This window comes from Dipodomys ordii, unplaced genomic scaffold (genome assembly GCF_000151885.1).
Source record: "Dipodomys ordii isolate 6190 unplaced genomic scaffold, Dord_2.0 Scaffold67, whole genome shotgun sequence".
Lineage (NCBI taxonomy): Eukaryota > Metazoa > Chordata > Mammalia > Rodentia > Heteromyidae > Dipodomys > Dipodomys ordii.
The window spans coordinates 2,744,537-2,767,488 of NW_012267283.1; the positions used below are offsets into that span (position 1 = coordinate 2,744,537).

The 22,952-nt window shown below is 42.7% G+C and overlaps 1 protein-coding gene across 1 annotated transcript in view; it reads left to right on the forward strand.

Annotated features, from left to right (window-relative positions):
• The window catches only part of Epb41l4b (erythrocyte membrane protein band 4.1 like 4B), a 135,563-nt gene that overhangs the window by 72,707 nt on the left and 39,904 nt on the right, over positions 1 to 22,952 (forward strand). The window contains exon 18 of the mRNA XM_013023228.1: positions 2,888 to 2,952. Coding sequence (XP_012878682.1) covers positions 2,888 to 2,952 — 65 coding nt within the window. The remainder of the gene's footprint in view (positions 1 to 2,887; positions 2,953 to 22,952) is intronic.

The following is a 22,952-nucleotide window of genomic DNA, read 5'->3' on the forward strand; positions in this document are numbered from 1 at the left end:
GTTGCTTGTAACAAGATATCTGATGCTGATTACTTTATAAAGGAAAAGCAGTGCATTTAGCTCATGGTTTCGGAGGTTCAAGAGCATGGCTTCCGCTCCCCTGAGGGTCATTCAGTGGATGGCATCACAATGGTAGGAACATGAGTGGAGGACAAGATCACATGATGAGCCAGGGCAAGAGAAGGGTTGGGCTTGCTCTTTTCTAACAACTCACTCTTTACTCACCAGGGTCTTACAAGAACTAGCTTCATCATTTGCAGTGGTAGAGCCCTCAGAGACCTAATCTAGACTTCCTGCTAGATCCTGCCCCACTTCACACAGCCTCTCTCTGGGACCAGTCCTCCAGTCCTTGGAGAACAGATGATATTCAGACTGTCACAGGCCAAGTCTCTTGTCCTGGGCAGGTGTAGATGTTTCAGGGCTGCTGCTCTCCCGGGTGTCTGTGCTCTGCTGTCTGTCTGTGAATGTCACAAGTAACAACGCTCTTTCTTAAGCGATGTCACTTTGAAGCCTTATTCTAATTGTTCCCTTTCCTGGTCTTTGCTTAATGTAGATACTAATTCTTTAGATGGCACAAGGTCTCAATGTGTATTATCCCTTTGAGGTTTCCAAAGAATTTGGTGGTGATTGGCTTACACACATGAAGTCATATTCCCAAGTGTGCAAAATCTGGAAATAACTACCAAGTTATAGGAACAAGTAAAAAAATCCATATCCCCTTCTCCTTTCCTTCACTGGCTTCTTGCAGCTTCTTATTCACAGACTGTTTAGGTTAAGGAATTTTTTAGTGTAACCGGAATGCGATAGGGAAAGGGGAAATTGTTGACAAGTGATCAGTACTAGGAGGAAAGGAAAAAGACTGAGAGTAAATAAAGCAAAGTGCCTGTGTCTTCTTCCGCCTCCTCCCTGGGTGTGTCTACCTCAGCCTTTTCTACTTGCAGTGAACACCCAGTGTTTGTTGAAATCGGATCTTCAGAAACTTTTTATCCATTGTTTTCCCCACATGGTTGGCAGCCTCTGGCCCTTTGCACCTGGTCAGTTCCAGCAGTCCTGTGTTGTTCTAGCAAAGTTTGAGGGGTAAATTGACCGGGAAGAGGACGTCCTGAGAAGTGGCCTGATGGCATCAGAATTCTGTGGAGGGCTTTCAGGAGGATGGTGTTACAGCATTTTAGCTTGTTCCCAGCAGAGCAAGGTCAGCCAACCGCAAAGGATGGATGGCTGTGTTCTCGATGAGGACACTATTGGCATTTGAAGAGGGACACTCCTTCATTGTGTAGGACTGTCCCCAGAATTGTAGGACATTTAGCTTCCCTTTTCTCTGTCACTGTGACAACCAAAAAGGCACACAAGCATTTTCAGTTGTCTTCAGACAGACATGACTGCCCCAGTTAAAACAACCACCTGGGTTGAAATAAAAATCCTCCTTGACAGCTCAGAATGTGAATAAATTGCTGGAAGAGACTGAGGAAGGTTCTGGAGTTTCCTTTTCTCAAGACTGTGATTGAGGTTCTCAGATCTCTCTGAGCTAATTGTATTTAAAGACAGAAAAGACTGGAGAATCCCATTGCAGGTTAGTCATCTCTTGTTGACATCTAAAGGTGTTGAATCTCATTTGGGGCTTGGCTGTGTAGCCAAATCATCTGGAGCCATTTGGCTTTAGAGAGATCCTCTGAACTTGGTGGGTTTCTATGTCCCTTGAGAGAGCAAGATAGGAGGAGGTTTTCTCAAGGAGACTCTGAAGTCATGGTCAGCACTCAGATTCTCCTGCTAAGATGTTTTTCTCCAGATTTATTTTCCCTGCAGCATGACTTGGGGGCTGCAGCCTCAGCCTGCTGACAGCCCTCTTTGAAGGAGGAAAGAAAACCAACTGGAATACAGAATAGACTATGAGGGCATCTCAGGTCCATGAAAATTAGATGAACAGAACTGCTGAGAATTTTCTGACACAGAGAGAAAACTACTGCATATTAACCAAAGCAGCAGGAGAAAGAGAAAGAAAGGAAAAAATAAGTATGAGATTAATGGTCCTGAGACTGTAGTGGCTTTAATGTCGAGAGGGCCTCATTTACCTCATAGCAAGTTCAGCCTTGAGAAGACTCTTGATTTTTCCAATGTCTAGGACTGCTGCCCTCTGCAGGCTACAAGTGAGTAAGCAGCCTGCTACCTAGCCAGGCCCATCTGGTCTTCACCCTTGCTCACTGGTCCGGAGCTGTTTTCTTATCTTTCAGTGAATAGGTCCTTCCTTCTCCCCTCTCTCCCTCCCTTCTTTCTTCCCTCCCTCCCTTCCTACCTCCCTTCCTCCCTTCCCCAGCTTCCTACCACAGGATAAAAAGCACTCTGGGTGGCTTTTTGTTGGTTTTACATTGCATTTTGGAAAATTATTTGCATTGTTTATACCAGAGCAAAAGAAACAAGATTTACCCACAGCTCTGCTACTTTACTTCGCATCTCTGTCTAATCCTATGTGTGAACATAACTATTCTGCATAGCTGTCATCATCTCAGTAATGACCAAAAAAATTGTTCTTGAAGACAAAAATCCACTCGTCCTCTGGCATCTGTTTCTTGGGAGAGATGAGTATTGCCTTTCCTAGGCACACTGGATGACCCTTGCTTCCGGAGTCAGCCTCCCAGACGCTTCTCAGGGGGCCATCAATGAAAATAATGCTTTCAGAGACAGGCGTTGGCTTCCAGCCCCACCAGTCATTGTCAGTAAGGAATATGATCACCTTGGGAAAGGTCCATGCCCAGCTCAGCTAGGGCTCAGTTACCAATTTTCTATTCATAGCCCCTTTGCCCCTGAGGTAGGTGCCGCTGGAAGAGAAAGTAAATGAGACCATTGAAATCCGAAGGCCACTGAGTAACCAAGCTTGGTGTTTTATTTCTAGCCTCCGTACCATCCTAATGTCCACTCCAGCCAACCCCGGTGGCACCCCCACTCTCCAAATGTCAGGTAAGTGCTCTGAAAACTTCTCCTTTCTCAGGAAGTTCCCATTCCACTTGAGTATGCCTTGGAAGTCTGTTTCAAAGACAAGCCTAAGAGTAGCATGGCTGTGATCGAAATGAATCATTTGCAAAGCAAAGGAAGCCACAATCCAGTCTTGGTGAAATAAAAGTGAATTGGTTTTTTTAACATCATCCTAACCTCAAATATTTGGGGGTTGGCTTTATATCAGAGATATCACTTGAATTTTCTAAGTAACATTTTTCTGTTCTGAAAATTTATTTACTTTGAACATGATTAAAGCTTGAGGCTTATTGTTATGGGGTTTTGTTTCTTAAAGGATCCCCCCCTCCAGGGATGGGGCAGCATTTACTTTGGTTGGCAATAGGTCTTCCTAAATCTGGGGTCAGAGAACTGGTGGTCCCTTTCACAACCACTCAGAGTAGTTTCCCTCTGAGGTGTGACTAGCATTGTTGTCTGAAAACAGCTACAGATAATACGTCTGTACAAGGACATGACCGTGTTCCAGTGAAACTTAGAAAAATGGTAATACCTGAAGCCAGGTGCCAGTAACTCAGAACTATAATCTTAACTACTCAGGAAGCTGAGATTCAGAGGACAGTGGTTCAAGGCCAACCCAGGCAGAAAAGTCCATGAGATTCCCATTTACAAAATAATCAGAAAAAAAGCCAGTTTAGAGACTTGTCTCAAGTGGTAGAGTACGAGCTAAGCAAGTAAGGTGAATGAGAGTATGAGGTACAGGGGTTGGAATTCAAGCTAAGTAAATAAAGGTGGGATTTGATGCCAGGCTTCTCATTGATTGTCATTGGCTGTCATGGTCCTCCCAGATGAGCTAGCACCACATATGCTGTGTTTATAGTTGGCTAGAAGTTCCTTAAAGGCCAGCTTTGTGAGAGCAATCCTACCTTTACAGTTTGCATGTTTAGATCAGTCTTAACTGGTATTTAGATGCAAAGCTATTTCAGAAACATAGCTGATGAACTCAGTGTGCATAAAGGTGAGGTTTCTACCCTCGTTCCCTGAGGAAGAACAGAGAACCAAGTGGTAGAAATAAGTAAGTCTACCAACAACAAATGAAGTGGTAGTTTATTTGGGACTTTGTAGTGTTATTTTGTTACTATAAACACTTTGATATTTGTGTCACTCTTTAAAGCAAATCAGACTATTGGAGTGATCATTGTAAATCTTTCCGTATTTCAATGTTGTTTCTTTTCCAGACATGAGAAACACAGGAGGTTTATAAGAATGTTATTTTATTAACACTTCTTTTGCCAAGCATCATACTTTAGTATTGCCTATTTTATCAGAGTAATTTCCTTCTGAGCATGACCTAGGCCCGCTTTTCACAGGGATTCATTCAACAGTCCCCTCAGTGCCCTACCAAGTTTTATTAATGGGTCCCCAGGGACCCATTGGAAAGGTCACTTCTCAGCTCTACCCTAGACCTGCTGCATCAGAATCCCTGAGGCAGGGGATAGCATTGTGCAAATTAGCAAGCTCTTCAGCCATACCCCATGAGAAGAGAGTTTATTGATGCAATACTTCTGACAAATGCTATGTAAGATCTGCTCACTGTGCATACCAGCTTGGTAAAGGAACTTCTCCCCTTCACCCGGTTTTCCCAGACTGACTTGACCACACGATGCCCTTTCAGAATGACTCAGCCTTTCCTTGACTTGGAATGTGATAGATGATCCTCATTGTTAACATATGAAAGTAGTGAACCATTCATGTCCATGTGTAAGCATCCCCGCTCATTGTTTCCCGACCCATTTCCTTTGTGTGTGTGTGTTGTCTTGCTCTCATTCTCACTTGTCTTCCATTTTCCCACTAATCATTCACTCTGCAAACACAACAGGCCACCTTTTCAGGATGACAGGTTGCACTGGAAATCATCGCCCAGTGGAGATGACAGCCATTTTGACTATGTCCACGACCAGAACCAGAAGAACTTGGGAGGGGTGCATGGTGTGACATATCGGGACAAACTCATGACTGCACTTTGAGAGACAGAAGCATCTTCCTTCCAGTCATCACCATAGATTCACTGCATTCCTTGAGAAGTGTCTTGGCCACCTGGGGATATCCTAAAGGAGTGGTTCCGAGGGGTGTTTGCAGTGTCTGTGTAAATATTTGAAGATAACCATGATAGTCATGCTCTACCATTGACTGCATTCTCAATAAAATGAAGGGAGTTAAAGGCTCAGGAATCATTTTAATATTCTGATCTTAAAATTGGAGTAAAAGTCTGTGCTTCTCATCTCACTGCATACCTGATATTATTTTGTTATTAAATAATGAGACCAAATAAAGCCAAAAAAGCTTGGGGAAATTGGTTGGCATCCGCTGCTGTGGTAGGGTTGAGATTGCTCACATCCATCCTCTACCACTGTATGACCTTGGGTGGGTCATGCTATGACCTTTGTTGTCCTCATTTCCCTACCTGAAAATAATGGGTTAGACTAAGAGATCCCCAAGGTTCTTTCTGACTTAAGATTTTGTGATCTGTTGAAATTTAATCACTTATTTCAACTGAGGACTAACTTTCCAACTAAACTTCGCATAAGGAAAACTGCGATAATCCCCTTCTGCAGCAGAAATTCAATAAAGTACATTAACTTATTCAATGTTATATGAAAACAGGGAGACCCAGAATTTTCTGTCTTAAAGCCATTCAGCCACTTTGAATTTCAGCCTTGATACTAATCATAAATCACATAAATCATGTCTGTTTTGATAGAATTTGCTGCTCAAGTATATGAATAATTTTTCATGTCTTAGTGATGGTGCTGCTCACTTGCATGATTTCAGAAAACATCATCATGAATACACGCTATTGGAGTGAAGGGTTGGTTTTTTACTCTTAACTTCACTCCTTCAAAGGAGTGATGCACTTGGGGCTCAAATGAAAGCCTGTGAGGTATAGGGGTTGTGCCAAAGCACTATGTATCGTAGGTTGGGCCATGACCTCAAACCAGAAAACAATGTGTTGTCTTTTAGAATGAAATGTGTACAAAAATATTTATTTCCCCCATTTCAAGTCATGAGGCAAGCTTTTTTTCCCTCTCAGTAGATAGATCTGAGATATATTTTGACTAGCGTTTTTGTATAATTGGTTAATTATTGTGCCACTTTATATATTTATATATATATATATATAATTGCAATTTGGCCCCTTTTTTTGCCCTTAAAAATGTATTGAAGCCAGGCATTGGTGGCTTACCTGTAGTCCTAGTTATTCAGTAGGCTGAGATTTGAGAAACACAGTTTGAAGCCAGGCCAGGCAGCAAAGTCTAAGACTTTTATCTTCAGTTCACCACCAAAAAGCCAGAAGTGCAGCTAGCTATGGCTCAAGTGGTAGAGTGCTAGCTTTGAACACAAAAAAACACAGGGACAATGACTGGGCCCGGAGTTAAACCCTTCAGATCAGCACACATACCCAAAAAAATGTATTGACATCCTTTGAAGCATTTCCATGCTCAAATCTGATCTCTTTTGATTACCTCAAAAGTGTATTCAGGAGGAGGGAGTCAGCTGCATGTGTTGCATGGTGAAATCAGCCTCCCATCAACTCTTCCCGAGACATTTGTTTACAGGTGTGTTTCATTTTAGCAGATGTGTTTACCCTCAGTATGTGCTACATCCATACAAATGTGTTCTGAATCTTTTCATCTCTCTGATAACATTTTTACCAATGTGTTTCCAAGGAATAAAAATTATTCTTGCTTTTATTTGACTCCATCTTCATTTCATCAATTCTTTTACGCACAAATATCATCTTTGCACAATCTGTTAATGGGAAATTGGCATCTCTGAAGGTGAGCATTCAGTTAACAGCAAGCAGCAGGAGCAGCCTAGAATGAGACCACTCTTGATGAGAGTGGCTCTTCTTGTAGACGAGTGGCTGAGACACTTCTTCACCCGGGGAAGCAGGTGAAAGTAGTACCCCATCACAAGTGCTGAGAGGAATGAAGTCGTAGTAGGGGGCCTATTCCCCAATAACAGTTCTACGCTGAGGGTGGTGTTTACCTCAGCTACTTTTCCCTACCTGGCTGAAGACATCCAAACTTCTGTGTGCAGTCTTCTGGAGTCTGTAGACCTTGCCCCATCCCCTCGAATAAATACTTTTCTGCTGAAAGTCACTTGAGTCGATTCAGTCATCTGTAAGCAAGAAGACTGCAATGTGTGCGCTTATGACTTAATGAGGTGTGTTCTTTGCACTCCTCAATCGTTCTTTCTCTTTGGCATTTGACAGCTTCCTTCTTCTTACTAGCCTCCTCTCTTCTGTCATCCTGTCTTGGTGTCTTCCCAGGGTCTTTCCTCTGCTTACTGCTCTTCTTGCTGGTCTACTTGGATCTTCTCATCCTGTCGTGACATAGATGCTCTTGATTTGGAAGCCATCATCTTTAATACATACTGTTCCTGTGAGATTTTAGACCGATGTGTCAAACTAGACATCTCATTTTCATGTTAAACTCCACATATTTAGACATCCTCTTTTACTAGGCTTCTCACCCTCAACTTTTTTTCTGTTTTTCTCATAGTAAAAACGTATATACCATCCCCAACTCCCTCTTGCCACCATCTCCAGGTGGTCCATGCTGCCTCCTTGTATTTAGCCTTCCTTTCGCTTTTTCCCAATACTGATCTTGCAGATGCCTCTTTCTCCTTGCTCAGAAGGCCCACACTGAACTCCTTGACTCCTGACAAACTTTCCCTCACAGCCACTAGCATAATCTTTGTAATACCCCGCTGACCACCACTCTGATGCTGGCCCTCATCACCTGTATGATGAAGTCCAAGGCTCTCTCCATGGGTCTCCCCCTTGCTTCATTTGTCCCATTCTTCCGCATTCCCACTCCCTAGTTCTCACTCTCCTGTTTAGAAGCCTAGAGTACTAAACTGCTTGCAGTTCCCAGCATACGCCGCACCCTGCTGTTACTCACATCTGTGCCTTTGCAAGTGCTACTCCTTCCACCTAGAGTTCTGCCACTCCTACCCTTTTCCCCTAACTCCTGTTCATCCGTCAGCCTCCGCTCAGACGTCATCTTCTCCAGGGACTCTCTTGACAGCCCCCACCTCTGCAAATTGGGTTAATTTCTATGTTCTGTGTTCCACTACCACCTCCCTCTTCCACCCCCAAATACAGGAACATTGTACTCACAGCTTTGTGTTTAAACAGCCTCTTTTGTTCATCTCCTCCTGGAGCCCGTATGCTCCTCAAGTATGAGCTTTGTGTCTGACTTGCCTTTGTTCCCCGTGCCTGACAGATAGAAGGTACTCAATGAATGTCTGGCCAGTGAATGGATTCATTCTAAATGGAATGTCTAACCAAGCAACAGGCTGTGATATGTCATCTCCAGGTGGTCTGAAGGCATCTGATCAACCTTCCCTAGCCTGGGCCCATTGCATTTTGTATAGGACATGGACCCACGTTATTTGTAACTATTACTCAGTGTCAACTGTGTTCTCATTTGAGGCATTGCAAGAACATTGAGCAGGGCAGGAGGCTGATGTTGGAAACCCTGGCAGGTTGCCGCTGGTGCACAGTGATATACAGGGGTTAATAACCAAGGGCTGTGCATCAGACTCTACATGTATAACTTCACTCGATCTATTGGCTACTCACCAAGGTGTGTGCTATTGTTTTGTCACAGGTAGGAGCTTAAACCCAGGTGCCAGCCAAGCACTGTGTACATGTCATATCATAACTCAGAACCTTGGCTTCATCGCCTAGATTATCAGCCTCTGAGCTCAGTGTCTTACCACCAATCATTCAACCATCACAATTCTCTTTGATCCATACCTCATCAACAACATCAGATGATAGTGCAGCTTACTACACTGAAGATTGAGTCCCTATGGAGCTACCCCTCAACATCAGCTATCTAGTACCCCATCCACTACCATTAGGAGAGGTCTGGTAACTGTCCATATTCACACACACACACACATCAGTGGTCCAGTAACCCTCTCTGCACTTTACCATGATCCACAAGTCTAATAATCCAGCCACATAGTTTTGTTTTCAACAGAGTAGAGATAAGGTATAGCTCTTTGTGAACCACACCTTATTTGAGATGTTCAACTTCTTTCTGTCCAAGAACTCAAAAGATAACTTCTTTTGGAAGTATCTTTAGCTGCCAGCAAAATCAAGCTCAGTATCCAACAACTAATGGAATTAATGTTTTACATTTTTGAAACTTATGCCCTTACCTGGTCTTCTATCATCCATTCACATTTCCGTGACTTCTCAGGACATCTGACATGTAACTGACAGTGTCATTGGATTGATGTAATTCATGTGGGCCAGAAATCTTGAAAGCCTGCCAGGTAATTATCTTGGCCTTCAAAACCTTCTGGCCTTGTTTCAGTGCTTGGTCAACCATTTCCATTGAAAATGGTCCTTCTTAACAGCAAAGATGGAATAAGGACAGTATGAGAATTCTTTTTTTTTTCTTCCCTGTTAAAATCATCCACCATCTTTCCAGGTCAGTGACTCTAGCCTCCTGGGTCTTTCTCTGAACACAACTAATGACAGAGCCTTCAGTTGCCCTTGACTCTGTGGCTTTTAACTAGTCTTTTCAAATCCAAGCTCATCAAAGAACTCCCTGGGCAGCCATATCGATCCCTTCGGATCAATAGTTCTCAAACTAAGCTCTAAGTCAATCCTTTGACTGACCAAGTCTTCCAAATGTTCCAGGTAGGTGCCCTAAATTGGCATAGGATGCTTTACTTCTGCCATCTCCCACCAGGAGGCCTTGAGCAAATAGAGAGGTGAGGCCTAAGGACAAAGATAGAGAAAAGGCAGACTGCTATTAAAGGAAAGTCCCCAAAGGGAAAACTGGCACATTTTGAGAAGCCCCAGGGGTATCTAAAAGGCAAACAAAGCTGAAGTTGGCATTTAGCTGAGCCTCTGCAAAAGAAATCAATAAGTCTACAAGTAGGCCCATTTCCCCCAAAATTACTGAGCCAAACAATGGCTTAGATAGCTTGATTTAAAATGTCGATTGCTGGACTCTCTTGAAGTGGTTGGGGTGAGACCCGAGAACTCTTTTAACAATTACTCCAAGGGAACCCAAGATGGGCAAGGGCCTGACCTCCCGTTGGAAAAGCACAGCTGCTTGCCTTCCTTGTTTCTACAGCTCATTTTTAACTTTTACTGAAGGCATACCTATTTTTCAGTAGGTATAATGTTAAAAATCAAATGGGTGGATAGATGATGAATTGTCCCATCAGTCTGTACAAAGTAAGTTTGTCCTTCTTTGGTGAAGAGAAGAATCTTTTAGGGGGTTAATGGCCCCTTAAATGGGGTTAATTTCAATACTGTCACCCTCCCCTCAGTCTATCAAATGTTCCTCACCCCTGAGAGAATTCCAGCTGGTGGACAAGGATATGGGTATGTGCACGTACCTGTCTAAGGACCTGTGCCAAGACTAGAGCTCATTGTGGGGAAACAGGAGTTTGCAGAAACAAGGTGGCAGGTCACTGCCAATTAGTAAGCCAAGTGAAGGAAGGAAGGACTAATGGCCCTACATGCTGGTTGTGTTCAGGGTAAGAACCTCAGGGTTCAGTGAGTAGATAAGGTGTTTCAGCCTCAGCTTTGCTACTTACTAGCCATTGTAGTCTTTGGCTGATTTTTCCTTGTTTCACTCATTTCCTCATCTCCAAAGAGAATGTCACTATATTTTATTGTTAAGAGAATGAAATGCCTTGTTTCTGTAAAGTATTGTACAGTTTTTGATTGCTAGTTGGTAGCAGGTTTTAGTGGGTTTGGGGATGCAAGACTTTAGGAGTCCATAGGAACAAAACAGGCAAGGAGGGTCATCTAGTTTAAGGGCTGTCTGTGTCTCTCAGGCTGGTGAATAGAGAGGTGTAGGCTAAGTTTAACAGTAAAGATGAGTATCTATTTCCAAAGGATAGAAAGATCCGGTGCATGAGGAGGGCAGGGGTGCAATACAGAAAGATACTTTCTGAAACTGATGGGCTAAGAGCAGAAACACCCTGTGGCTCTTTTGAGAGGGAACAAAAGGAGAACTAGAAATGATATTTCTGTCTGAGAATCCTCTGAAATAACTGTCTGGGCACAAAGTAGACAATGGTTTCCCACCTTTAAATGGCAAAGTTGACATCAGGTGAGGAATCCATTCTGCTGGTCCAGTGGGAACTCCAAGAGTTTGGAGAATTGAAACAGAGCATCTGCTCAGCTCCTAATTTATCTAAGTTGGGAATTCATCTCACACAAAGCAGAGGAAACTTTGACTTGTTAAGAGACTGAGCAGAAAGTAATAAAGGGAACCATTGTACTAGGATGTAGTTGTGCTTTCAAAACAAAACACAAGAACAGGCAATACAGGCAGTGATAAAAATTCAAACAAATTATTTTTCTACCATTCCCTGCTTCTCAGAGGTAAACATTGTTAGCATTTTTTCTTGTCAGTCTCAAGCTAGTTTACATATAAACAAGCATATATATATATATAATATATATATATATCCACTGATCAATATTGATAGACACAGTTGCATCAACTCCCTAATAGTACATTACATGCCATTCATGTGCATTCTGTTTGTGTGCGCTTGAAAGAATGAATTTAGAGAATAACATCTGAGCAGTAGCACCAGGGGTACAAAGGCATGTGTGTATCTACTTTGGATATTGCCTTACAGAATTTCTCTCCAAAGATATCCTGTGTGTCTACATCCTACATGCACACCAGCATGATACTGATGCTGTGATGAACCCACAGGAAGCCAGCTGCTCATGCCCTTGGCCAACTTTTTCAAAATTTTCTTATTCTGATGGCAAAGCCAGATTTTCTGTTTTTGTTACACTTCTCAATGACAAGGTTGCACACCTTTTCTCCTGCTTGGGTGCCGTTTGTTACTTGTTTTCTGTGAACCATTGGGCCCTCTTTTCCTGAGTCACACCTGTTTATAAAGATTGGGTTGCCAAGATACCATTAATCATGTCATCTTAGTATCTATGATAATGAAGAAAGAGAAGGCTAAAGGAGTTGATTGTTACTGGACACTTTTTGAAAGCTGATTTATTCAAGTTCAGATAACAAACAGCATGATAATACCCTGGAAAGCCCAAGAGAACCTAAGCAACATAAAAACATCCAAAGCAAAGGGATTGATTTCTGATACCTCTCTTCCTGTTTGAGAATGTATTGAGAGCTTTCTACTTGGTCAACTTAAATAACCAACTCAGACATCCTAAATTCTCTTGTGCATTTGATCAAGGAAGGTAAAATTTAGCTACCAGTACCTTTCTAATATATTTGGTTTAAAATCTTAAATGCATCCCAAGACCAGCCTGTGGTTTTACTAGAGGAATGGCTGCAGAATTTAACATACCAAAATGGTTGTAGTCTAGGCAATCCAATAAAGAGGGTGAGAATAATTAGAGGACCATCCCGCAGGCTCATGTTATAAGAAACCCATAGAAACCTACCTAATCATTCCCCACTGAATGGTGAATGGTTTAAACGACTCTTTCTTCAGCAAAGACCTCAGAAGCAAGAGGCGTTGCTAGGCTAACCACACAACCAGCCTTATTCCCAGGCTAAATAAGGGGCATTGTACCTGTATTAAAGACAATTAAGCCAATAAGTCCTGAAAAATCACCCGATGTATGTCTGGCCTCAGAGACAAAGGATGTTTATAACAGGCTTCTGAAATGCCTACAAAAGTTGGGGAACTGAGAAGACATTTGAAGAGATTTTTAAAGCACTAATGAATTCCAAAATAGATGAATCCTTACTTTTGACACTTCAGAAGCATGTACCCTGTCTTGAGCTCAGACTCCAGTTCACAAAGGTATCTAGTGTAATTAAAATGTCTAAAACCTACCCTCTACAGGGTAAGTTTTGAATTTTCACTCAGCTAACTTGGACTTGAACGTTTTCATTTCACTTCATGAAGTGGGTGGTATTAGGAAGTGGAGGGAAAAAAACCTCACTCCCCCCCTTCATGCCCGAGTCTCCCTCTGGTGCACAGGCTGGTAAACTGGCCATTTCGATGTTATTTTACCTTCTAGCATCCAGTTTTTATGACAAGGATTATTTCATCTTGCAGTCCCTTGAGGTTCCTGTATAATATAGTTTGGGGACATGCTTAAAGCAGCCATTAAGGACAGGCATGTGCATGACACTCTTTCTCTAGAAGAAAACAATATTCATTTAAAGCAAAATGCAGGCACTAGAATGCAGATTTAAGAAGCACAGAAACCTGTTATAAACCAAAAGGAAAAGCATTGTGAGACTTAGCAGAAGTGAATGTTGCAAAGGAAAACAATATATTTGTATCTGTTTTTTCAAGGCAAAATATTGATTAAAACTCCTAGACAAGAGCCCTTGAGCAAAAATGAGCTGTAGACATAGTGATTCTCTAGACTCAAATCCTGAATTTATCAGAAATTGCCAACATCCTTGGTCTTACCATAAACATTCAGAGCCTTCCCTGCCTTTTATTGGCACATATGTGAATGCACATGTATGCACACACACACACACACACACACACACACACACAGAGGCCATGAGAAAGCCATTGAAAAATGTAGCAAAGATCATACCAAGATAACATTTTCTGGCAGAGAAATTTTAGGACTTGCTTAGCTATTTATTGCCATTCATTAAAATAATGTAATAACAGTAACTCCAAAGGAAATTTGTAGATTCAACTCAAAGATGAAGGCACTTACTCTACTCTGACACATAAACAGGAGAGCCAAGTGCCATTGAACTTTTAACAGCTCTTCTTGTGATGTGCAATAGTTTACATGCAGTTTGCAGGGATTAAATTTGTCACTAGGAACTAATGGGAATATATAACTGAAGTGAAGCTTTTACAGATAGATCTTTGATAATTACCATGGGAAGTATAAATTTTAATTATTAAAACTCATTGGCCAGGACTGGTGGCTCATCTCTGTAATCCTAGTTACTCAGGAAGCTGAGATCTGAAAAAAAAAAATCACAGTTTGAAGCCAGCTCTGACAGGAAGTCTGGGACACTCTTAGCTACAATTAACCATTTGAGTAAAAAAATTAATCACTTGAGTAAAAATATTAAGGAAACCTGGGCACCGGTGGCTCACGCCTATAATCCTAGCTGCTCAGGAAGCTGAGATCTGAGGATCATGGTTCAAAGCCAGCCCAGGCAGGAAAATCCATGAGACTCTTATCTCCAATAAACCACTAGAAAACCAGAAGTGGCACTGTGGCTCAAGAAGTAGAGCTCTCGCCTTGAGTTGAAGAGCTGAGGGACAGCACCGAAGCCTAGAGTTCAAGACCCACAACCGACCAAAAACATATATATATAAAGGGATAGTGCCAAGGCCCAGGACAGGACACACACACACACACACAAGGTATCTAAATGACATCAAAAATGTAGCTGGGAGGGGGTTTCTGGAAATGGAACACAGGGTCTTGAGAGTGGTGAGCACAAAGAAAAAGATAATTTTTATCTTTTTAGAAGAGAAAGATGAGGCCGAGTCATCTTTCTCTGTAGTCGTTTTTCTAAATGAAACTAAATTATTACAAGAACTCATCTCTAATTAACAAAATTAACATTTGTAATGTGTCACATTTCTAAGATGTTAATACAATTTTCTTCATTATGAGAAAAGTAGTTTTTCAAATATATATTCTACTTAACTGCTAAAGAGTACACTTGTTCTCCGTTCAGTAAGAACTTGTAACAATATGTTGGCCTGTTTAATATCTACTAGAATAAAAGTGAGATCATGGCAGATATTGTGGAAGTTAGAATGAGCAAATGTATTTCCTGTCATCTTTCAGTCAGAGCAGAGATCGAGTTCATGTAAAAAAAAAAGGAAAAAAAGCTTAATGTCTCAAAGTGCTGTGTTTTAGATCACAACAAGTGAACTGTGTCTCCTGAGGCTACACAAACAACAGCAAAGCCAAAGCTACGTACTAGACAGCACTCTTCTGTCATTATCAGACTTGTCCTGTCATCCAGATGACAAGCGATTGCCACTCATTTCTAAAGAAAGCTGGGTGTGTTGGCTATGCTTGAAATCCTAGCTACTTGGGAGTTGAATGATGGATGGATTGTGGTTCAAGGCCAGCTTGGGCAAAAAGTTAGCAAGACTCCCATCTCAACCAATAAAAGCTGTGTGTGTTTTTGTGTGCCTGTCACTCCAACTACATGGTAAGCATAAGTAGAATCATGGGCCAGGTCAGCCTTGGGGAATAAATTTGGGATTCTATCCCAAAAAAAATGCAAAAAAAAAAAAAAGACTAGTTAGAGTACCTGCCTAGCAAGTACAAGTCCCTGAATTTAAAACCCAGTACCACTGAAAAAGAGAAAGAATGAATAGGGCTCTCCAGTGAAGTTGCCTAAGTTCAAACCTAGCTCTGCCATTTACTAGCCGTGTGACTTTGTGCTCTTGTATCCTTACCTATAAATAAGGATAGTAAGTCTTTTTTTTTCATGGTTGTGGGAGATTACATAAATTAATGGTACAGGGCTGAGTACTCAAAATGTTAGTTTTTTTTTCCCTCTCCATGAGTATTTAAAGAGCATGATTAATGCAGTAGTGTTTGGTCAGCCTGATGCCATCTGTTATAAGAACACAGTACTTGGGTGGATTCTTTCATGGAGATTCCCAATTGGAGAACTACAGATCTGGACCAGGGGACTGAATATGGACTAGAGATAGTGTTTCCCAACTGTTTTTTAGGTCTTGGACACATATGGGAAGTGACATGTTTGTAGTACACTCTGGGGTGAGTAGATGAGGCTGCTTACAGCTGCAGACTTCCTGGGTCTAGCTACTTCCTCCAAGGATTAGGAGGTTAAAAGTTGGCTATATTTGCAGCCTGTCTCTCCTGGGATATTTGTCAGACTCTCTCTGGTGTTTTAGCTGCAATGGGGCATGTGGAATTGTCCTCACATGGGCTAAAAGTAAAGCAAGAGCTAGTTAGTTCCAACCAGGCTTCTCTGAAAAAGGTTTGGAGAGCTGGGTGCTGCTGGGTGGGTTGCACAGACCCTGATTATGTCTTTAAGACCCCCTTACCACAGAGATGAGTCACACTAGGAGTAGGTGAAAGAGGAGCTCCAAGTATAGGCAGCGTGGTCCATGAGCTGTGAGTAATCCAGGCAAGAAGCCAGGGACTTTGAATAAAAGACATTTACCAGGTTTACCCAAGGAAAGAAGATGCTACAAACCATTAGGGACATCTTAGCCACCCAGACATTGGCATTCTGTTAAAAAGCAGAGCATCTTTTGACTGCTTGGCCTACCTGCCTGCCGATTTAGTTGTTTAGAAGGCAGAAGACGTAGGGCAGGGATTGGTCAGTTCTGATCAGCAAGGAAGACTTAGGTTAAAATATGCATCCAATGACAACAGCCTTGGAAGACAGTCATATTCTCTCCCTGGTAGGAAATCAGATTTCAAAATGTCAAAGACTGGGTCCACCTAAATGGGAGTAGTCATCACATAGACCAAAATACAACAGATAACCGGAAACACCAAGGTTTGCAGGGGCCTTTCAGAACAATTAAAAATTTAAGACAGAATTAGACGAGAAGGAAGATGGAACACATGACCAAAAATAAAAACACAGCTTTTCTGAAAGGAACTTTAAAGTCTTATACATGCACCCTTGGTTAGAGCAAAAAGATGAGCAGTGCAATGTCAGCCATTGTTGAAGCTGGCACATGAGATCAACAGGGCAGAAAATGAGCCCAACCTCAACCTCTATTATTTTCCTTTTTCAATAAGGAATATACCAGAAGGAAAAGAGAACAGAGAAAGAAATTGAGTCCAAGGAGGGGGAAGGTTCAGAAAATAACTGCTTGCTTTGTGATTAGTTCTTTAGGCTCAGAAAAATTCTCCCCACCCTCCCTACCCAGTTCCAGGAAATTTTCACTTATCATTGCTGAGTTAGCACTGGGCACCCTTGAAAACCCACAGTCTTCGGGAAATGCCAGAAGAGTAAAAAGGAAAATATCATATGGTTTCTTAGAAAATGAATTCCAAAAACTGGACTGGTAAGCTTGATGGTGACACTGGCTGAGGACAGTGAAAAAGGAGTGTAAACGAAGAAACAGCAGGTCCACTTAGGCTGGATCGAGCTCATCTTTAGAAAGTTGAAAGTATCTAACAAGGTAAATGGGGTTTGTCAGGAGCCACACTTAATATTGAAACACTTGACAGTTCTTAAATTTCAAAGCTAAAGATGACTGCATGCACATGTTCAGAATTGTTCTAGAGGCCTTATGAATTCAAGAAGTCAAGAAAACAAAATAGAAATAAATACTGGAAAGGAAGAACAAAACTTAATGATTGAGCTAGGGACGTAGCTCAGTGGCAGAGCACTTTCCTAACACACTCAGGGTTCTGGGTTAAACCCAGTGCTGAAAAAAATTACATGATTATCTTAAAATTCAGGTGAATTCCTACTACTAAGAGAGCTCAGCAAAGTAACTACAAACAGAAATATCCTAAATTCAAGGCAGTTTGTATATCTAATCATTAAAAATTAGGAGTACAATAGTGAATCTCATTTTGAAGTGTGACAAAACTATAAAGTACCTAGGAACTAGGTTAATAAGATACCTTCCATGCCTTCATCAAGAAATTAAAAATGCTTACTGTATGACATTTTCTAAAAATCTGAATAAAGGGAGAAAAATACATTTTTATGAAAGAGATAGTCTTTCAAATCCATAATATTTGATGTTCCAAATCATAACTCCCGTGGGATTGTTTTGGTAGTAGACTCGATTTCTAAAGTATCCTGGAAGATGCAGTACATGATTACAGCCAACCGGAGGAGAAAATATGATGTGGGAAAGAGAATAGCATTTGTGTGATCACATATTTCTCAAAACACAAAAATAATTAAGGTATGCAATTCTGGGTTAACAAAAGATAAAACAGATTATTATGAATGCAAAGCATCCAAAGCCAGAAATTGGTTGATACCGTGCATCAGTAATCATGAACAGTGAATCAGGAAAACTGAAGGCATTTCTTACAGAGGAAACTTAACATAAGGAATTGGTTATACCAAGGGTAAGAGAAACTAACAAGCTAAATTAGACAGTGAAGCAATCCAGAAATGAAAAACCAGAATCTTCTTATAACAAAAGGACAAAGGGAGATGACAATGAGATGCTGATGGCTCATATGTATAGACCTAGATACTCAGGGGAAAAGTTCATGAGACTCCAAAACTTAACCAAACTCCAACTTAACCAAAATCTGGACATAGTAGTGTATGTCTCTAATCTTTACAGAAGACTGTGATCAGGAAGATTATGAATCTAGTACAACCCAACCTTCCCCCCACCACACACACAAATATCCATGAGACTATCTCAGATGGCATTTTCTTGTCCTAGCTACCATGGAAAGCCTAAGATAGGAGGATCCTTGTACAGGTTGGACCCTCTCTCAAAATAAACAGTTCAGGAAAGGGCTGGAAGCCTGGCTCACCAGTAGAGCATCTGTCTAGCAAGAGCAAGGTTATAAGTTCAAACTCCAGTACCATCCCCCCCAAAAAGAAGGAGGGGTGGATAGAGAGATTAGCAATGTTTTAGACCCAGGTAGCTGGGGACACAGGAAACCAATGAAGTGGGAGCAAGAGCCACAGAGAACTCAAGGCTGTTTCTGGAAGCATCCCAGAGACACAAGGAGATGGAGGAGAAATGTCCCTGTTCTCCTACTCAGGCAACCCCATTAGGCTAATCCTATGCAGAAACTGAAAGGGCAGGAAGTCCAGTCAGACTTGTTGAGAGTGTGGTCAGTCAGGAGCAGCTGAGAGAGGGGCACTCTGCAATGTGCCCCGCACAGCGAAGTTGGCATTTCCAGTTTATGAAACAAGAATAAATTGTTCGTTGGGGTCTGTTGAAACCACTGGAGCTTCATTTCAAAAAAAAAAAAAAGTTAGAACATTTCCTCACAATCGATGTATAAATCCCCAGTGAGCTCGAAGTTCCAAATATATAAAAAAAAAATGAAGTGCTGATACAGGAAGCTTGGTCTTGTGTCCATAGTGAACTCTGCTATATCCTTCAACATCTAGGGTTAGCACTGCCTGAGCATGTCAACATGTATCACTACACTCTGGAGCTGCTGCTTCTTCAACTCTTCAGGCTATACTGAATGTCCCTCCCATGCTCACCTTAGGTAACGCAGCACTGAACTCCTTAAGGGCAAAGTCAAGGTCAAGTACAGTGGTACTTACCCTCCTGACTAGCACTGAGATGTTTATCCAGTGCCCTAAGATTTCATCCTGCTGTTAGTCTGGCCTGTATTAGTTGAGTGCCTGCTATGTACTCAGCATATTTCTTAGCAGGGAACCAAATGCACGTGAAAGTCTCTGTTCCTACAGTGCTTCCTGCATGGCTGGGAAGCCAAGATGTGTGGTTGGGCATACAAGGATGTCACAGTCCGGAGGTTCTAAGGAGGACTTGGATTTTCCTGACGAATGCATTTTGCTGCCTTAAATAGAAGCCAGGACAGATGGAAAGATGTAGCAGATGGACAGCACTTAGGGTGGCGGGCAGGGAGGAGGGAGTCCTGGACTGTGTCCCAGGCTCAGCTAGTTTCTGACAGCGTGACCTGTTCACCTCACTTCCGACAGTGGGACTATGTGCAAGATGAGAAGGGCAGACATTCTCAGCTCTGGCCACAGGTTGGCTTTAGAGATGAATGACAATATTATTGGTGCAGAGTAGGGCCTGCATGGATACTTCCCAAAATCTCCCCTAGGGTTTTAAAAATCAGCTCTATTGGGCTGGGAAGGTGGCTCAGTGGTAGAGCGCTTGCCTGGCATGCCTGAGGCCCTGGGTTCGATTCCTCAGCACCACATAAACAAAAAGAAAAAAGCCGGAAGTGGCGCTGTGGCTCAATTGGTAGAGCGCTAGCCTTGAGCTGAAGAGCTGAGGGACAGAGCCCAGACCCAGAGTTCAGGCCCCACGACCGGACCCCAAAAAATCAGCTCTATTTTGATCTATTTCCTGTGCCATACAATTCACTAAATTGCACAACTTGATGTTTTCTAGTATTTTCACAACCATGGCTACAGTCTGATTGTGGAACATTTTCATTCCTCCTCAAAGAGCCTTAGTACTAGTATTAGCAGTCAGTCATTCACTCATCTCCTCACATCCTCTCCAGTCCTTCATAACCACTAATCAATTCTGTCTCAAACATTTCACGTACAAGGAATCATATAACACGTGAACTTTGGTGTCTGGCTTCTTCCAGGGAGTAGTCATGATCTCAGAGTTCATGCAGGGTATATCATGGATGGATAGCTCTTTTTCATAGCTACATAATTTTTCACGGTATGGATATCCCACATTTTATGTATTTGTCAGTTGATGGACTTTTCGATTGGTTCTACCTTTGGCTGATCATGAATAATTCTGCTATGCATATCCATGTACAGATTTTTATATGAATGTACGTCCACTTAGTTCTCTTGAATAATACTTATTTCTAGGAGCAAAATTGTGTTAGGTACTATGTGATTCTACTTTTAAGTTTCAGAGAACCTTCAGGCTGTTTTCCAAACTGGCTAAGCCATTTTTTTCCATTCCTCCAGCAGTGTCCATGGGTTTGCCTAGTGATTTTGATATTCATCCATAGTTTAAAACTACTGAGTCAGAGGATATCTGAAGGGCTTGATTTCTAAATTTCTGCAACTTATTATCCAGGATTAGATCCTCAGGGCTGCTCTCCCAATCCCAGGTTGCTGGAAAGGTAGCTGGACTCTAGAGCACATGATTGGCTCCTCAGAGCACTCTGGTCACTTGGCCTGGTTTTTGAGAGACAGCCTGGGTTCTAGTTTGGCTCCCTCCTCCATCCTTGTCCAGCACTGATGGTTGATGCTGAAGGCTGCTGGACCAAGCCTACATCCCACGTTTATGGGGAGCCATGCAATTGACAGGCTCAGATCCTGGGTCAATGAGATTGGAGGCTCTGGCTTGGAATGTGTGTGGAACGAGGCAGGAAGGAAGGAGCCCCCAACCATGGGTGTTCTGGACAACTCACCCACCTCTAATTCAGTCAATGAAGACTCTAGGACACAGGTCCAGTGGGAGCATGGCTTCTTCAGAGCTGAAGGCAGAAAGAGAGCTGGTCTTTCCCTGAGAAAAGGGAAAGGGGGACTTGGAGATCTGATTCAAGTCTCTCTTTGCATTCATTGCCTAACAGGGGACATTACTCATCCTCCCTGATCCCCAGTGTCACACAAGGCATCAGCAGCAGCCGGGCAAGAAAGTGGTGACAGGTAAACATTAAAGGGCCACCCACCACGCTGGGCACATGGCAGCCTCTTCATTCATGTCAGGTTCTTTCTTATTTGTTACTCATGAGAAAAAAGACTAAAGCCTGCACAGTCCTCCTTTAACACCCACTCTGAAACAAGTATTTGCGTCTTCTTTCCAGAATACCAGACACCTCCAGAGCATGAATCTCCAAAGACAGTGAGCACAGATCTGTCATGGTCTCCAATGTCCCTGAGGCCCGGGGGTGGAGCTGGAGGGGGATGCTGTGTGCACCCAGCTCTTCTGTGGTGGGCTGCGCCTTCTCTGAGGTCAGCAGGACGGATGCTGTTGACAGCGCAGCTCATAAGAGTGGCAGTTCCTGGTATTCTGCAGGGAACTCTCTGTGAGGCCATGATCACAACCCCACAAAACTCCATGGTAGGACCTTCAGGATGTAGGAGCAAGTAGAGACTTCCAGATCATTCCACTGTCCACTTAGGAACCTTTACTCATTCCGAGACATTTAATCCAGCAGATTCCTGAGTCCAGCCCCAGGCATCTTCTCTGACCTTCATCGATTTCTCTTTTCACCCTCCCCCTTGGGGTAGTAGATGAAAATCACACACACATGGGATGGGGAAGGGGGGTGGGGGGGGAGGGGAATGGGCAGTGTGAACTCAGGGCCTGGGCAATGTTTCTTCACTTTTTTTGCTTGAGGCTGGCAGTTCTTGAGCCAAATCTCCACTTTTGGCTTTTTAGTGGTTAAATGGAGATAAGTGTCTCATGGACTTAACTGCCCAGGCTGGCTTCAAACCAACATCCTCATATATTGAGTAGCTACGATCATAGGTATAAGCCACTAGCGCCCAACCCACACACATACATTTTCACTGTGTGCTATTCACTCTTTGCCTTTCCTTAAAATACAGAAAAACACACACTCTTAACTTACAAAGACAAGTATGTGATGCATACCTCTGTACTCTCCCACGTCCATGGCAGGTATTACTGATCAAACAGCACTCTCTCCCTGAGCTGGGTGCAGTGATCCATCCTGTGCTCCAGGTAGAGAGTAAGGATCGATTAGTGCTGGCATCAGCGACGGTGTCTACTTGTTATCCTTCAGAAACTCCTACTTAAAGCTTCCAACTCCACTTGTCGTCCTAAATGGATGCCAGATCTTTGTTCCAAGATGTCTTTCTTTGGCTGTTCAGCCCATTTGAAGTGCAAGCATGTCAAAGAAGGCCTCATTCTCCACAGCCTTTCTCCGGTTAATGACATACCATTTGCCTGGTCCTCCAGTCCAAGAAACATAGTTTCCTGCTCCCTTCCTGTCTCCATGTTCTTTCCTTCTCCAATCCAGCCAGTCACCTACCTGTCACTCTCTTCTTTTCAGTGCCCCTCTGGTCTGTCTGTCCAGCCTAGGCAGTCCCACTGCCCATGCAGGTCTCTAGCAGGCAGGAGACGCTGAGCCTTAAGCTCACAGCCTCTTCAGCCCTCCAAGCAGAGAACATCTCTCTTCTGAGCTGCCCACCTTTGTACCTCTGTACAGCAAATAATGCTAACACAAGTTCCCAGAGCTGTTGTCCAGTGCCAGCTCAAACCCCCTAGTCCATTTTCCCTTGCTTCCCTCCCACATTTTTCCCTTTTATCCCTCCCTCTTCCTCCCATTCTTCCTCCTTTCTCTCTTCTGCCTGTCTTCCCTCCCTCCCTCCCTCCCTCCC